The 17,380-nt window shown below is 36.3% G+C and overlaps 4 protein-coding genes across 4 annotated transcripts; 3 read left to right on the forward strand and 1 right to left on the reverse strand.

Moving 5' to 3' along the window:
* Positions 1 to 702, forward strand: LOC142981627 (2-oxo-4-hydroxy-4-carboxy-5-ureidoimidazoline decarboxylase-like). The gene has a single exon (XM_076127661.1). The coding sequence runs from the start codon at positions 169 to 171 to the stop codon at positions 685 to 687; it is 519 nt and encodes a 172-aa protein (XP_075983776.1). The 5' UTR covers positions 1 to 168; the 3' UTR covers positions 688 to 702.
* A 3,474-nt stretch (positions 703 to 4,176) lies between these two features.
* LOC142981640 (collagenase-like) lies at positions 4,177 to 9,751 on the reverse strand. Its single transcript, XM_076127678.1, has 8 exons — positions 9,656 to 9,751; positions 9,483 to 9,522; positions 9,087 to 9,240; positions 7,868 to 8,037; positions 5,878 to 5,991; positions 5,299 to 5,444; positions 4,811 to 4,919; positions 4,177 to 4,376 (listed from the first exon to the last, which is right to left on the reverse strand). The coding sequence occupies exons 1-8, from the start codon at positions 9,698 to 9,700 to the stop codon at positions 4,222 to 4,224; spliced, it is 933 nt and encodes a 310-aa protein (XP_075983793.1). The 5' UTR covers positions 9,701 to 9,751; the 3' UTR covers positions 4,177 to 4,221.
* A 701-nt stretch (positions 9,752 to 10,452) lies between these two features.
* On the forward strand, positions 10,453 to 14,535 carry LOC142981639 (leucine-rich repeat-containing protein 47-like). The gene is made up of 6 exons (XM_076127677.1): positions 10,453 to 11,211; positions 11,395 to 11,829; positions 12,168 to 12,327; positions 12,559 to 12,661; positions 12,927 to 13,085; positions 13,335 to 14,535. Exons 1-6 carry the CDS (start codon positions 10,593 to 10,595, stop codon positions 13,440 to 13,442), a joined length of 1,584 nt encoding a protein of 527 aa, XP_075983792.1. The 5' UTR covers positions 10,453 to 10,592; the 3' UTR covers positions 13,443 to 14,535.
* A 236-nt stretch (positions 14,536 to 14,771) lies between these two features.
* okr (DNA repair and recombination protein RAD54-like okr) lies at positions 14,772 to 17,271 on the forward strand. Its single transcript, XM_076127534.1, has one exon. The coding sequence runs from the start codon at positions 14,868 to 14,870 to the stop codon at positions 17,157 to 17,159; it is 2,292 nt and encodes a 763-aa protein (XP_075983649.1). The 5' UTR covers positions 14,772 to 14,867; the 3' UTR covers positions 17,160 to 17,271.
* The last annotated feature ends 109 nt before the right edge of the window (positions 17,272 to 17,380 follow it).

Genomic DNA, 17,380 nt, shown 5'->3' on the forward strand with positions numbered 1-17,380 from the left:
GATACTACACACAATAAGGTTAATAATCTTTTGTACACAAGTTTAGATATTTGTCATTAGTTGAACCCACATTGACCTGTGACGTCGTTCACCGATAACAGATGATACACACCACACAAATCTCTACCCAGCCTTGTCAACAACACGTCTTTGCATACATTTTACAAAATGAGTAAGAAACTAAGCATAACTGATGTAAATAAACTAAGTAACGAACAATTTGAGACTATTTTCGGCAATGTTATTGAGTTGTGTCCTGACGGTGCCGTACAAGTGAAGAATAAAAGACCTTTTAGTAATGTGAGTGATCTTTGTGATGCGTTTCAAACGTACTTGGAAGAAATAAATGTTGAAGACAAACTAGTAGTGTTGAAACTACATCCAGATCTAGCAGGGAAGATGGCGGCTCGAGGAGAACTGACTCGCGAATCTACGGCAGAACAACAGGCCGCTGGACTCCAAGACCTGACAACCCAGCAGAAAAGCATCATGGACGAATCAAATCAACGGTACAAAGAAAAATTCGGATTTCCTTTTATCATCTGCGCGAAGGAGAATAAAGTGGTTTCAATTATAAACGGGCTGCAGCAAAGGTACCACAATTCGTATGAACAAGAAGTAAATACTGGTATTAATGAAGTGAAAAAGATTTGTAGATTGAGGATATTGGATATTGTAGCTAATTAAACGAAATTTCTTGCATCCGTGTTGTTTTTTATGTTTTGAATTGCTAACCAGAATTATAAATTGTTTCAACTTCTACAAGACCACTAGCGAACCCGACAGACGTTGTCGTGTCTAATAAATTAAAAATTAATTAAAAAAACATTCTCCAGCGGACAAAATTGTGAATCTAAACCATTCTCAGATCCCCTTGAACATACACAAAAAATTTCATCAACATCGGTCCAGAAGTTCAGTGACATACACACTTACAGAAGAATTATATAAATAAAGATATACCAGATAGTGTTAAGTCACAGAACCACTGATAGAACAGAGTTTAATTTGACTATTTACCAATTACAGTCGCACATTTTCTTTCAGAAGAAACAAAATGAAATTTGTACTTACCTACCTTAAAGATTACTAAGAAAATGTGTGATAATTATAATAAAGTAGCTAGTAGGTCATTATTATATTTTATTAGGTAGGAAAATGGGATTATGTTTCGTTTGAATCTCTACTTATACCTCTACTTAAATAAACTCATCGAAAAACCCATTAATTTCACCTGATTTCACCATAATATTTCGAAACTAGGGATTTAATACCAGCTGTTCGATAACAAACGTAATCTATAGAATTGTTAACATTTCTCATTCATTAAGTTGATGCTTATTATAAAGATAAACAAAGTGACTATTCAAATCTATTGGGAATTCCATTCCAATCATCCTAGGTTGTAGGTTGATTATTTATTTGAGTGATTTTAAGATAATTCAGGTATATATCAGCTTAGTCTTTGTTCCAAACTATGTCGGAGTCGGCTTCCAGTCTCACAGCTGGATACCAGTGTTTTACTGCCTATCTGACATCCACAATCCTGTTACCCTTCGGTAAGACTGGTTGTCAGACTTTCAAGCTTCTGACTACTGTTAACGACTGTCAAAGATCTTTGAAAATGAGAGCCGGGACCCACAATTTAACGTGCCTTCCGAAGCACGGAGTAACTTGAGATGTATTAGATGGTCACTCATCCACAGAACAACCTCAGCAAGCGTGGCTTTACCTCGGAGACCGATCCGTGCAGCTTATGACGTATGACGCTAAGAAAGGATTTTGGTAAATTCTACCCTTAAAAGGATAAAATAGGGGGTGAAAGATTGTATAGAACTTTGTCAAAAAGCCACTTTGATAAAGCCTAAGATAAAGTGTAAAGCCACTATGATAAAGGCATTTCCTAAAAAAGAATTTTGATAAATTCCATCCCTAAGGGGATAAAATAGGGGGTGGAAGTTAGCACAAATCTTCTAGATTTTCGACTGATTGAAATGAAATTAACAAAGATTTACACATGTAAGATATTATTTTAGAACAGGAAACCTTTTCACGCGGTCGAAGGCGCGGGCGGAAGCTAGTGAAACATAAGTTTCAAACATAAACAACTAAATTGATTGCCTATAGGGTACGGTACTCTAGTAGACTAGAAAATCTGCCCTTTTAAACTAGTCCTATTTTGTTGCCCTGAGATGGGACAACTCAATGGCCGCCTTTACACACTCGCGCGTTCTTAGGAGCGTACAGAATTATCAGAAACGGGAAAGACGCGCACTCTTCGCTCGCGATTTTCTTTGCGGGCTTGACAGATGAGCGCGGCGCGCGCTCTATCCTTTCCCCTTGCGCACCCTTTACACGCACGCTCTTTCACGCGCGATTGTTGTTTCACGCGCGATAGAGCATGTGTGTAAAGGCATCTTATGTCCACTGTGTTTGCGCCTGTAATGTCTTCACTGTATACCTACATGAGACTGGTGAGACATAAGGAAACACTTTTCGCTTTTCTTGACCAAAACTCAAAATTTGCTCCCTTCGGCCCGGTAGCCAATATCGGCGTCAGGAATCCCCATATGCCCGGTTTCTAAGGCACATTTAGCAGTAGGTTATCTATTCAAACTGTCTTTTTATATGAGTTTAAACGTTATTGAATAGATAAACGACCGTTGAATGTACCTCAGAAACCGAGGGTTAGAGATGTCGAGGAGTCTTTAAGTCTATAAACATGCCTAGGTATAGTTTCAGACAGAGTGCGCTACCATTTACAGATGTCGAAGGATTAAGCAGTACGATCTCTATTTAAAATAGCTCCGTATTTTAAAATAATGTCAAACGATAACGTTCGTAACATAAACAACTAATTAAAGTATCTATAACAAATATTAAATGTAAGTACATAATAGATAATATTGAAAAGATAACTAACTATTCACATAACATCTATCTGTATTGTTGCTTATCGCTACAAAAAGTAAAACCACTTCCTATCTGAGTCTGTCTGTGTGCGATAAACTCAAAAACTACTGTACTGATTTCAATTCGGTTTTTCCAACAGATAGAGTGATTAATGTTGGAAGGGTTGGCTAGATTGACCGAAAAGTGATAATGATTGTTGTTGATATAATTACCTACCTATTTGTTAGAGAAATAGATGGCAAAAAAAGTTTTAGTTCTGCTTTCGTTTCGTATTTGGACAGAATTTATGAAAATTTACATTAAAAAACCCGACAGGTGCGAGTTGGATTCGTGCAAGAAGGTTTCCGTATCATTTTTAATAAAAAACAAAAAACTCACGTTTGTTGTATGGGAGCCCGCTTATATTTTTATTTCATTCTGCCTTTTAGTATTTGTCTTGCCTTCAGCCTTTTGACAGACAGACAGGTAGCGAAGTCTCAGTAATAGGGACTCATTTTTACCCTTTACATGTAAACAGAAAGCTTCATCTTTCACATCCTTGTTTGTTTTCTTGGTTATCCCAAAAGTATTTTAATAGTCTTGATCATTTATTAACTAACTAGCTTCCGTCCGCGACATTGTTCGCGTGAAATGGTTTATCGTAGTAAAAAGTATTCTATGTGTGTATTTAGGTTCATTTTAGTTCAATAAGACGAAAATGTAAGATATAGATATTATTAATATGTCACTTCTGGACGTCACCCAACTGTTATCCTCACTCTCTATTTTACCCCTGTGCTCTTGTGTCGCGGGGATTTTACAAACATACAAACAACGGACACAAAGTTCAACCAGACCTGAAACTTATTTGTTCCGCATGGGAGTCGCACCAACAACCTTTCGACGCCCTGGCAGTGGCGAGGTGACTAACTCAACCCCTGCGCCAAGTAGGGTAACAATTTGATTTTTGAGTAGATTTCTAAGTACCTACTAAAAATCGGGTAATGAAATAAAACATTATACTATTCTTATAGTCCGACAACTTAGTATAGAGCTTTGGCATAGGACAATAAAATTTATCTAGATTATAAAAAAATAATAATTCTGTGTTTTTCCCAAATTAAGTAGCTATACGAACCTAAAGGTCAGGGTCCGAATTCTGTATTTTTTAGTCTTCCACCAGATGCGAACCATACACACTAGACTGTGCTACCTAATTCTGAGACTATAAAAGTTTACTTAATACGAAATACAAAGCGGGAAATTAAAACAACAGTATTTGACATTCAAATATTCTTATTACTGACAGTAAGCAAGCGCATCTTCAGATTAATATTTGAAGGAATCACTGAAGTCTGCATCTTCATCAGCGTTTAAATCAGCCACATCGTCAAGAGCTGGGTGTTCTCCGGCGCGGGTCCAGTCGAAGTTAATGCCAGTCACTTCACGCATCCACGCGTGATAGTGGCCAGTGCGGGTGAAGCCTTAGAAAAAAAAACATATGTTATGACGCCATATATGACGATAATGGCCTTCTAGCTGTTATTCGGTAACGCCAGTTACATTGAAGCCAACCTGGCAGGACTTTGTTTATAGTGTCCAATGTGAGTATAATATAGGTACACTAGGCAGTCCAGTGAGATGAGTAAGGACGAAGCACAAAGGTCTAGGAACTCAACTTCCGAAGTCCAGGCAATGACTGAGTATTTCTTAACAGAAAAACTCAGGAATATATTTTTGGCCCCACCTGGGATTCGAACCTGAGAGCTCTAAGTAACGTGTTTAATCCTGAAATTGTATACAAATAAAAGGATTTTAGAAAAAAACCATTAAGACTTTGCTATAGTCCGGAATCGAATCTGAGATGTCGAGATCAGCAAATAAATTGTTGAAATAAATATATGATGTCTAAGTTTACCTCCGGGGAAACCAACATGGCATCCGAATTGAGTGACGAATGAACCGATACCAAGTTGAGTAGGAACGCCGTCGTTCTCCAATACTGTTAGAGGTACACCGCTGTCACCCTGAAATAAAATTGATATTAAAACACAAATAGGAACCTATTACATCGGAACAAAATACTTAAATTATTTTGCCAAAGTTCAATATGATTACAGAATATGTAAGCTATTTTAAAATAGAAACTGTAGTTTATTACTCTGACATTTAAAATCTACTCGTAAAATTGTTCCATTTTAAATACGCTACTGGCGCTATTTTATGTTTATACAAGATTGATCGATAGCTACTAGGGATCGGTAGTGGTAGCAATAACCCCTCTACTGCTTTTATGTCTATCCTACATATTGACACCACCATCCACTGATCGTTTTTTTTACAGCAATTCTGTACTGTAATTCTGTACAATATGTATCGATTAGTTTCAAGTTTGGATTATCTTACCGAGCAGATGGACTGACTAGTAACATTGAAAGGTCCCGCACAGATGGTGGTGGCTCTCACCAAGTAGTTGGAGTTGAACATCAGTAGGCACATGAAGTTTGACACCCCTCTCAAGTGAACCCAGTTTAGGATTTCGGGTGTAGGACCTGTAGAAATTCAAATTATTAGGTGCTTATTTCTTTTATACTATTAATAACTCAAGGTAAATTTTAATTATGGACTCTAAGCCTTACCCCTCCCTCTTTCAAGAGAGAGAGACCCTTGCCAAGCTGTGGGATAAACATGAGCACAAAAATCAAGACTGAAGACAATATGCTGAGGTCAGTCTTCCTAGTCTTTCGCTTTATCTTTTTCGATGAGTGAAAAAGAAGCCTGATGTAAAGGCTTGTATATGTTAATAAATGAGTTTTCAACCTAGGCTACTGATTTGTGCTCCGATGTCCGATGAAAATGAAACAATGTATTTTCCTCAATGCTTTTTCCATTTTGTCCGTTATAGTCGCATTCAAATCTAGAGTCAAAAACTAACAGGTTTGCTTTACGAGTGTCGAAATCTAAGCATAAAGAAAGCTATCTTACATCCAAGCTCAGTGCAGGTGAAGGTGGTGCCCCAGCCGCTAGTGGACATCACCACGTCGGTGTAGTCACGGTTCATGTCGGCAGAACGTTGCAGTCTGATCGGCTGGATGAAGTCTGAAACATTACACCATATTTTTGGTGGTCTTTGTTTGTGTGTTTATCTGAAGTAAGGATAAGAAGCTGTCGCTTTTGCTTATGTAAATAATTTATAGCCTTCTCTAATTGGGATGAGAAAGTGAAAAAGTCTACACGATAATCAAAATTTGCATAGATTATAGTCACTGACAGAGGCTAAAAATATGTTCTTTGGTGCCCTAAGGTGATTATTTTGATTACAAGAATCAACGCACAAGTGCGTCCCTCGCAACTTCCTAATTCTTCTAGCTTTCTAGTCTTTAGCTAACTTAATTTCATAGTCCAGTCATTATAGTAAGTTCACCTCGGAATTCGAGATACCCAGCTGTAAGTCTGTAATTACTTGTATATTGACACCCTAAAAGTTATCTCAAAACCTACATATGGTAGGGTGTACGCAACTATAAAATTTCAAGGTCCAAAGTCCCAAAAACCGGTTTTTTAAGCTTTTTTTGTAAATATCTAATTTCCTATGGAATTTTTGCATTCGTATTCATTACCAATATTGTACAGTATAAAATTCTCTACAAATTTGGTTTGAATTTTTTTTTTTACGGTGAACCGTTTTCGAGATAGATGGCGGAGAGCGCGCGGTCACAGGATCATTTCAAGTCAACCGGTGCCTCCGGTCGAAGATGCGCCATATATAGTTGATGAACTATCGATAAATCAATGATTATAATAATAAATAAATTTAACCCATTACTGTCCCACTGCTGAGCAAGGGTCTTCTCCCGTAATGAGGGAGGGGTTAGGCCTTGATTCCACCACGCTGGCCAAGTGCGGGTTGGGGACTTTGCATGCCCTCAATAAATGTATTTAACAAATTTTATTCAAGCAAGGTTTCCTCACGATGTTTTCCTTCACCGTTGGAGCATGTGACAATTATTTCTAATACACACATAACTTCGAAAAGTCATTGGTGTCATCATTTTCTTCATAATTATATTAAATCTATATCTTTTCAATAATACTGATTTATTTGTTTTTTTTTTCATCATGTAAGAAGTTATTAATATTAATTAGGTTAAAATTCAAATATAGTGCCTATATTTTCATGAAAAATTCTGCAATTACATGGGCAGGTAAGTGTTGATAAGTTAATTAATACTGAATAAAAAGTGGATAGGTTATGAAAAAAATGATAAAAAATAATGTAATAGTTAATAGAAATTGACAAATATTTATTAATCATTGATTTATCGATAGTTCATGAACTATAATATATATGGCGCATCTTCGACCGGAGGCACCGGTTGACTTGAAATGATCCTGTGACCGCGCGCTCTCCGCCCTCTATCTCGAAAACGGTTCACCGTAAAAAAAAAATTTCAAACAAAATTTGTAGAGAATTTTATACTGTACAATATTGGTAATGAATACGAATGCAAAAATTCCATAGGAAATGAGATATTTACAAAAAAAGCTCAAAAAACCGGTTTTTGGGACTTTGGACCTTGAAATTTTATAGTTGCGTACACCCTACCATATGTAGGTTTTGAGACAACTTTAAGGGTGTCAATATACAAGTATTTACAGACTTACAGCTGGGTATCTCGAATTCCGAGATTCTTACCTAATTTAAGCTTAATTGACTGCACTATCATGTGAGGCTCTTACATTTCAGCAAAATTTTATGTGGTCGCCACGCCACTAATTGTGTTGGAACGTTGTGGATTCGATTCCCTAACGGAACAATTATTTATGCGATCCACAAATAGTTGTTACGGGTCTGGTTGTACTTTGTGTCCGTTTTTTGAATGTTTGTAAAAGTCTCGCTTCACAAGAGGAATCCTTAGTGCAAAAAAAGGTCCCCAAAGCTTCCAATAATAATTATTAGGAAATAAATACGTACTGTCGAACGTAAGGTCTCTATTAAAGTTGATAAGACTGATGTCATCAGGCTGGGTGATGGGCTGCAGGGCGTCGTTGTAGTTGGTGTGTGTGAAGTACGTGCTGGTCTCGAAGTGCACGCGAGGCCGCAGCCTGTTCACGCTGCCGGCGCTGATCATCAGCACTGTACGTCTGGAGAGATAGTTGAAAAAATATAGAGATAATAATATAAAAGTTAATTTATTTTGTTGTAAAACCACTTAGTATTTTTTTAGGAATGTTGGGTTTATTCTGTCTACCATGTTAATGTAAGTAGAATGCAAAGAAATGCGAATTCTGCCGCGAGTTATACTATAATAACCGCGATCATAAGCGATTAAGTGCACAGAAGTTTTATTAATATTTGATGGCCATCAAACATTTTAAGCAAAAAAACTTGCAACAAATAATTTTGTTATAACTATCCCAGTTTTTCTTGAGATATTGCAAAAGGAGTGGTAACTCTATGGCTAAAGTTATAGGTATTATGATTTAAAAATCAAACGCGAAAAGTGCAATCAGCCCCTGCTGGCATTAATATGATGTCTCGTTGCATCCTAAAGATAGCTGCGGAACGCCATTGACTGTTGTTTATTATATTGCAACATGACAACCAAAAATAACTAAATAATCCGGATTAATATCGTACATTGGACTTTGGTCTTTAATCAATTGATTGATGAGATTAATCCTAAAACTGACAATTTAGTGCCGAAGTATTTAATATTAGCAAGATTGCAGTGATTATCTGTGATAATGACCACCAAGCGAATTCTCCAAAAAGACGTCATTCATTAATTCAATTCTTTAATGAGATAAAAAGTATTTTTTGTATGTTTTTGTCTTTGATTCCATTATACCTTTTAAAGACTGCTTAAGTCTTCTGCACTAGTGGTTAGCTGCGGGAACGGCTAGGCGCTTTTACAGTTTAATATGCAACCATCTGTGATTGTACGCACTTAACCGCTATTATTTGTCAGGTGGTTGCATACTAAACAGAAACCGTGCGGCTAGCCACTAGCGCGTAAGGGGGCTGACAGTAAAGGCAAAAGAAAACCAAAAGTACTACTATACCCACGAAACACACAACGGGCGGGAATTTAATCTACGATAGGTTTTACCTACTCAATGCAGTGTTTAATGAGTTGCGCATAATTAGGTATTTACTTGCTGCACCTGGACAAAATAAAAGTAACGCTTACTGTGCAGTGCATCTTGCCGAAGTAAGTCCCCATCTGCGATGGATGACTGACGCTCCACAAGCGCTGATGTCACCGGTCCACCTGATGCCTCGGAGGTACAGCATGTACGGGAACTGGCCCTCGCGCGCCTCCCATCCCGATACGATACGGGACTCTTAAAAATAAAGAAGATAAATCAAGTTATACATGGTTTTCTTGTCTCTTGGTAGGTTCTGGTAGGGTTTTTTCTACGGTAATGTACCACAAAGATATTCTATCACGTAGTCGCTTACGACTTAGCACTGAGACTACTGAGAGAGATTGTAATCCAACAGTACTTTGTAAGTGTACCAATTAAAAGATACCGAATCTATACTAATATTATAAAGTCTGTGATAGGTATTGTAAATCTCTTACCTGGGAGGTCTCCCGAAGCCTGAAGAGTTTCGGCAGATGCCTGGAAAAATATAATTAAAAAATAAATGTCTATTAGATAGGTACTATCCAGGTAGTATCTGAAAAAAAATTGTTTGTCCTATTAAATAATACAAAATCTTATGTTAAATTATTAGTTGAAAATTGGGTATTACCGAAATTCCGGCAACGACAGCTAAAAATATTACTGCACTCCACATCGTTTCAGTAATCACTGTTTAGTATGATAATGTATACCCAAATCAAAACTATTCGTTATATTATCAGATAAATCATTTTTATCTTAGGATTAATAACGACTTAAAAAGCAGTATTCCTTACAGTCGATGGTCATTATGTCAGAAATATTACATATTTATGCCAGCGCATACGACGCGGCGACGGCTCGAGACGTCGATAAAACTCAAACTCGAAAATGTTGTAGGTGTCCGTAAAAGGGAGCATAATATGTAGAAAGCTAAACTCCGGTAAACGAGGAAAGATAAGAGAACATTGTTTGAACTAACTGAGAGTAGTCCCTGTCTAGCAGAGCGCCATCGTCAGGGAAATTAGTGAACACCAGAAAACCGTCTGATACTCTGATAACTTTGTCAATTTCTCGGGGCTGTCAAATACTCGGGAAACCCCCGAAATTATAAGGCTATACCGACGGCTTTATATGATCTCAAGTATGAAGTACGGAGATTTACAATCTTAACTTCCTAACTCCGCGCAATCACTGAGAAATTCTTAACAGAAAATACTTTTTGGCCCCGCCCAGGATTCGAACGCGAGACCTCTTGCGCGGCAGTTACATACATGACCAACCAAATTAATACCTGATAACAATTTGTAAAACACACGATGTTTATATGTGGGCTCAAAAATGAAGACCACATCTTTTCAGGCTGATTGTTGAAATACTTCGCTCTGTTATTTGACGGTCTTGACATTATGATGACATTGACGTCTGAAACGTCAGTGTAGAATTGTAGATTTTTCATGTTTTCTGTTTGCAACCGTCGTGGTGCGTGTTTTTCTTGTAAAATACTTATTTGCTATCGTTTTAGTACATTAGTTACCGCGTAAAATCGAAATTAAATTTAGCGAAAGATGTCGTGGCCAGAAGTAATCACAGCTAAATCAGAAAATCGTCATGAAATCAAATTGGCGGGTGCGGCTATCTCCAAACGTATTTCGGATAATGGTTTGGACGATGGAATATTCCAATTAATAAACATAAACCTGTTAAATATTAGTGATACGTGTCTATCAGCTATACCAGACAATATAAGTCGTTTAGTAAACCTGCAGTCATTGTTATTATACGGCAACAAGATAACAGAATTCAATAAAAACATAACCTCATTGAAGAAGTTAAAGGTGCTCGATTTGTCTCGAAACCAATTGAAAAGTATTCCAGACAGTCTAAATGAGATGAAAGAATTGACTAGTATCAATTTTAGTTCTAACGAAATTGAAGAAATGCCTAAGCTTACAGATTTTCCAAATCTCATAACAGTTGATGTTTCCAATAATAAACTAACAAGTTTTCTGGACGTTGAGAATGCTAATATGCCTCATTTGACTGATTTGAAGCTGAAAGGCAATGCTATTGACTCTTTGCCTAACTACATTGCTCGTAGCCTTCCATCGTTGAAGAACTTTGATGTAGGTGATAATCAACTTAAAACTGTTCCTGGAGAAGTTGCCAATCTTTCTAAATTGAAAGGTAAATATATCTCAATTTATAAATCTAAATAATTTTATAAGAATTTTATTTCAGAAAAATCAATTGCATATGTAATGATGCAATAATGTGCGATGTAAAATTCACCTCTATCACAATATTTGTAATATGCGAATTTTTATCAAAACATATATTTCTAATTAGAACTATAATTTTGTGTTTCAGAAATAAACCTCAAAGGCAACAAGTTCACAGACAAAAGGTTCATGAAACTCGTTGACCAATGTCGTACGAAACAGATATTGGATTACATACGAGACCACTGCCCTAAGGGGGGTGATTCGGCACAGCCAAGTGGTGGCAAAGGCAAGGGCAAGAAGGGAAAGAAAGAGGAGCCTCCAGCTGAAGACGTAGAGACCGATTTGTGCCATTCTTTGAAAATATTACATGTAGAAGATGATGTTTTAAAAGTACAGATAATTGAAACACAAGTGGGAGTAGTTCGTCCGTACATTCTGTGCTGTATTGTGAACGATTTGGCCTTCAATGAGACTTCCTTTAAGAAGTTTATACAGATGCAAACTAAACTGCATGACACTGTGTGCGACAAGAGGAATGTTGCTACTATTGCTACGCATGATCTTAGCAAGATAGCTCCAGGTGAGTTTAAATACATACATACAAACATAAAACCAAGCTTTCACCCATAGCTGGGAAAACAAAGCAGAGTTTTAAGCTCCATTTAAATCTTTTTCTTAAAATTCATGTCGAAAACTAACAATACTACTTTATAGACATTACATTTGAAGCATATATAGTATTACTGAAAATCAAATCACTAATATGTTTGCTTGAATATGTATTATGAGAAGTTCATTATATTTATAAGAGAGAGAGGGAAATACCATACAAGAACTGAGGTATAAAGCTATAAAACAGCATGGCAACCAGTTTAATTGAGAATATGTTTTTATTAAAACTGTATTATATTTTACCAGGTAACCTAGTATACACAGCCAAAGCTCCAGGTGCTCTTAAACTAACACCTCTGTCAAGACTGAGGCCTTGCTCCGGTGAGCAGCTGTTCCAGCAGCTAACAGCAGAAGCAGAGGCACTACGCAAAGAGAAGAAGAGGAATGTCTACTCTGGAATACATAAGTAAGATTTTACTAAGGATTTATTTATATTTATCTTTCTGCCGTTAATTAAACCAGATTATTTGCAATGAATAAGTTAAGATTACTATTTGTATATGTAGTGATTAGGTATGTTAGGTTCTGGGTTATTAATTGACAAAAAATTGCCTGCTTTTGACTAGAAAAAGATCTTTTTTCATGATTTGTAAAGTTTTTATTTTGCTAAATTTAAACACATTTTTTATACTTTCAGGTATCTTTACCTACTGGAAGGCAAGCCACTTTACCCCTGCTTACAGGATGCTAGTGGAAAGGTCATCAGTTTCCCACCAATCACCAACTCCGAGGATACTAAGGTATTATAATTTGTTCTGATAATCTGCCAAGTATATTCTTTCCATAATAATTAACTATGTATTGATAAATGGTTGTTCTATGTGTGTATAATTTCAATTAGTTCCTACATTATAGCATAATGACTCACAAATTTAATGTGCTTATTAGCATTAAATTGATTTGAAAATTGCCTACTTTTCATAAAATTTAGAATACAGGTATTGTAGTAGGTATCTTACCTATATTCTCAGTTATTAATGGTATAAACTTTAATTTCTAATTCAGATGTCTCAAGAAAGCAAGTCAATGCTGGTAGAAGTAACATCCCATGTGTCCCTGGGTGCTTGCAAGACGGTAATGAACAAGATGCTGCAAGAGTGTCTGTTGCTTGGCATCGGTTCTGATGAACCTGAGTCTACCTTCCATACACTTACTGTGCAACAGGTAATTTTATTTAGAGCTACTTATTTTAGGAATTACAATTTGCTAGCTCTTACCTGCTACTCTGTCCCTATATACTCAAGTTATGTCCCACACAAAACTACGGGCAATAGCTGGTATTTCTAGAGCCCTTATAGTAGCTTTGGTGTTATGGAGTAACAAGAATCCAAACTTCCGCATTTTCTTTTCCTTTCTTCTATATTTATAAATACTTTCGGATTTTAAACTAATGCACATCATCTTATGTTTTAGGTCAAAGTGGTAGACCTCGAAGGCAACTTAAAGAACGTGTACCCGTCGCGAACGGACTGCGTATTCGAAGGTACCAACATCAAAGTACTGCGCAACACCAAAAAATAAACTACCCTACCAATTTTTAGCCTGTGAAATTTTTGAGTAATTAATAATGAATCTGTCCAATTATTTCTATCTATTGATCAGTATACTGGGTCCTAATTATAATGTTTATGAGCAATAAAATATTGCCTTAATGTATCCCAAATTATGTATTTTGAACCAATATTATAATGCTGTTGAGAAGCCAAATATAATAATAATATACCGCACAACTAATCCTATTAATAAAAACTCATTGTAAAGATTAATGCTCCAATAACATAAAAAAAATCAGAATAATGTTCTCTTTAATTTTTTTTTTGTCTTCTTTTTTGCTAGCATTGTCGGCCGCACATGGCACAATACTTGTAACTTGTAATTTAAACCATAAAAACCTCTCCAATAAGCTTTAAAGCTTGCATTGGACTTGGTTTTACTTTTGTCGCGACGGTAGGGCCATAAATAGAGGTGGAAGAACGGATTTAAACCCTCTTTCGGCTGTCCATCACTAGCATATAGTTTTATTATTGGCCTGCCGTCGTGAACATTTTACTTTATGGGTGTTTTATTTTTTAACATTGTTAAACTGCCACAAGACCTACTTTGTGAGCAAATTTTTAATTAATTTAAATTTAGTTCGTAAACATGAGTGTGTGTGTGAGACAATGTAATTTGTAGCTATTTAAACATTAATGCCTGAAGCTTCATATTGTACTTTATTACAATTGGCTTTGTTTTTTCTTAATTATGCGCCATACCAGTGAGATGACTAAAATATCGGCTTCTAATTTTAAATTATTGCATTAGCCAATTTGGCAACATTTACCTCAGTTGCTAACTACTAGAATAATATCTATCATACATATTATGTACTAATTTTATAATAATTATTTCTGTCCGACATGTTTTAAAATGTAATCGCAACGTCCAATATTAAATTTTCGACTCAAAAACTTTGCTGAAGTCTTATAAGTTTATAAAATTGTCTGTGATGATTATTATACTAGTATTAAATACTTGTGACGCATCTATGTAACCATTGTAACTTAAAAAGTAAGAGAAAGTTTTTGTTAGATGTTTTCTTTTTTTTATTGTAATAAGTATTTTTGTAATCTAATTATTTTGTTTTATTTAACCTGTCCCTGAGGAATAAGCTTTATTTAGTTTTAACTCTAGACAATCCTGAGAATCTAAACATAGCTGACTGTTTTAAAAGGAATCTTTGTCACAATAATTTTCAGCTTGCAAAGAAAATAGATTTGGACCGTTTTGTATTTTTCACCTTGGCAGCCCCAATACTCTGACAAAGTGAAATATTTACTAAAATGGTAACACAGTTTGGTAAATGTCAAATTTGGTGAACATTTTCAAAACAAGTTGTACAAGTTGATTCTTGTTCTTTTGTTCGTAAAACAATATTTTTCCATGGTGTAAACATTTAAAATCAAGATGAGGCGCAGCTTAGCGCCGAGCCAGATGGGCTCAAGCGATAATGTCTTCAAAAGCCCACTGCTTAACTCGAAACGAAAAAAGCGGGAATGTGCAAGGATACCATTGACTCAGAAATCAGCTTCGCAAGCATTATCTGCGTCGGAGCACGAAGATTTGATAAAGCAGATCCTCAATAAACCCTTCAAAGTGCCTATACCTAACTATGTGTCTTCGTACTGTGGTAAAAGTTTGGGTTTGAAACGAACGCAGGTTAGACGTGCCCTTCATGATCCTGATGAGCCTAATGCTTTGGTGTTGTATCGTCCACCTTATATTCCTGAACACGAGAAGATGAAAATGAGTCCCAATGACATTAAAGTGGCTGTTGTAGTAGACCCGGTACTGGGGAACATCCTGCGACCCCACCAGAGAGACGGTGTTAAGTTCATGTACGACTGTGTCACTGGACAACAGATAGAAAATGCGTTCGGATGTATCATGGCTGATGAAATGGGTTTAGGAAAAACTTTACAGTGTATCACTCTTCTATGGACTCTGTTAAGGCAAGGGCCTGATTGTAAACCAACTATTTGTAAAGCAATCATTGTGTGTCCTAGTAGTTTAGTTAAGAATTGGTATAATGAGATACACAAGTGGCTTGGGCAGAGAATTAATGCATTGGCCATGGATGGAGGCTCTAAAGCTGACATTACTCTGAAACTACAGCAGTATATGAATACATTTACGACTACCCGAGTAGCAACTCCAGTCCTAATAATATCATATGAGACATTTAGGATCTACTCTAATATACTCCACTCATCTGAAGTTGGCCTAGTACTATGTGATGAAGGTCACAGATTAAAGAACAGTGAGAATCAAACATACCAAGCACTAATGGGTTTGAAGGCTAAAAGAAGAATCTTAATATCTGGAACTCCAATCCAAAATGATTTGACAGAATATTTCAGTTTAGTACATTTTGTCAATGAAGGTATACTGGGTACAGCTCAAGAATTCAAGAAAAGATATGAAAATCCTATCCTAAGAGGTCAAGATGCTCTGGCCACTGCACAGGAAAGAGAAAGGGCACAAGAATGTTTACAAACTCTCACATCAATAGTTAATAAGTGTATGATTCGCAGAACCAGTAGTTTGCTCACCAAATATTTGCCAGTGAAGTTTGAACAAGTCATATGTGTGAAGATGACTCCCCTTCAGACTCAGTTGTACAAAAACTTTATCAATTCTGATGCAATCAGAAACAAATTCTCTGGAAATGGCGACAAGAATACTCTCAGTGCTCTCTCAAGTATTACAACACTGAAGAAACTTTGCAACCATCCAGATTTAGTATATGATAAGATTGTTGAAAGATCTGAAGGTTTTGAAAAGGCTTTGAGCTTGTTACCAAGTAATTATGACACTAAGGATGTGAAGCCAGAACTGTCAGGAAAATTGATGATATTAGATTGCATTCTTGCTAATTTGAAGACTAATACTGATGACAAGATTGTCTTAGTTTCTAATTACACACAAACCTTAGATTTATTTGAAAAATTATGTAGAAAGAGATGTTACCAATATGTGAGGCTTGATGGCTCTATGACAATTAAGAAGAGAGCTAAAGTAGTGGAAAGTTTCAACAGCAAGGAATCTAAGGAATGGATATTTATGTTAAGTTCTAAAGCTGGTGGTTGTGGTTTGAATCTCATTGGAGCAAATAGACTAATCATGTTTGATCCTGACTGGAACCCCGCTAATGATGACCAAGCTATGGCTAGAGTGTGGCGAGATGGGCAGAAGAAACCATGCTTTATTTACAGACTGCTTGCTACTGGTACTATAGAAGAAAAGATATTCCAAAGACAAGCTCATAAAAAAGCACTTAGTGATACTGTTGTGGACCAGAATGAGGAGTCTCTAAGGCACTTTACTTCTGAAGACCTCAAAGATCTGTTTAGGCTAGAGGAGAACACCTTGTCAGACACCCACAGCAAATTCAAGTGTCGAAGATGTGTCAATAATATCCAAGTGACTTTGCCTCCAGAAAATTCTGACTGTACTTCAGACTTATCTAACTGGTATCATTGTGCAGACAAGAAAAACCTGGCTGATTTAGTTCTAAAACAATGCTGGGATTTGGCAAAGACCATTTCTTTTGTATTTCACCATAGGTCTGCCAAAACAGAAGCACAGAAGGCAGTGGAGGAGGAGAAAGAGAATGTTCCAGAACCAAAAAGAAGGAAAGTTGAGATAGATGAAGATTATTCTGAACCAGATGACAGTGCTGATGAGGATTATGAGTGATTGATGCGGGACATTTGTTGCCAGAGAGGAAATTATGTTGATTGTAAATAATTTTGTTTTAGTTTTAAGATCATAGATTATGAAGAGTTATTACAGTATTTTTTTTAAAACATCTTTTGGTATATCTTGGTACCAGTCCCTGTATTATTATTGAAAAACCTAGTTCATGTGAAGGTATGGTCTATGCAAAAGATGCCAATATGGTAATTGCAGAAAATAAA

The sequence above is a fragment of the Anticarsia gemmatalis genome, chromosome 20 (genome assembly GCF_050436995.1).
Source record: "Anticarsia gemmatalis isolate Benzon Research Colony breed Stoneville strain chromosome 20, ilAntGemm2 primary, whole genome shotgun sequence".
Taxonomy (NCBI): Eukaryota; Metazoa; Arthropoda; class Insecta; order Lepidoptera; family Erebidae; genus Anticarsia; species Anticarsia gemmatalis.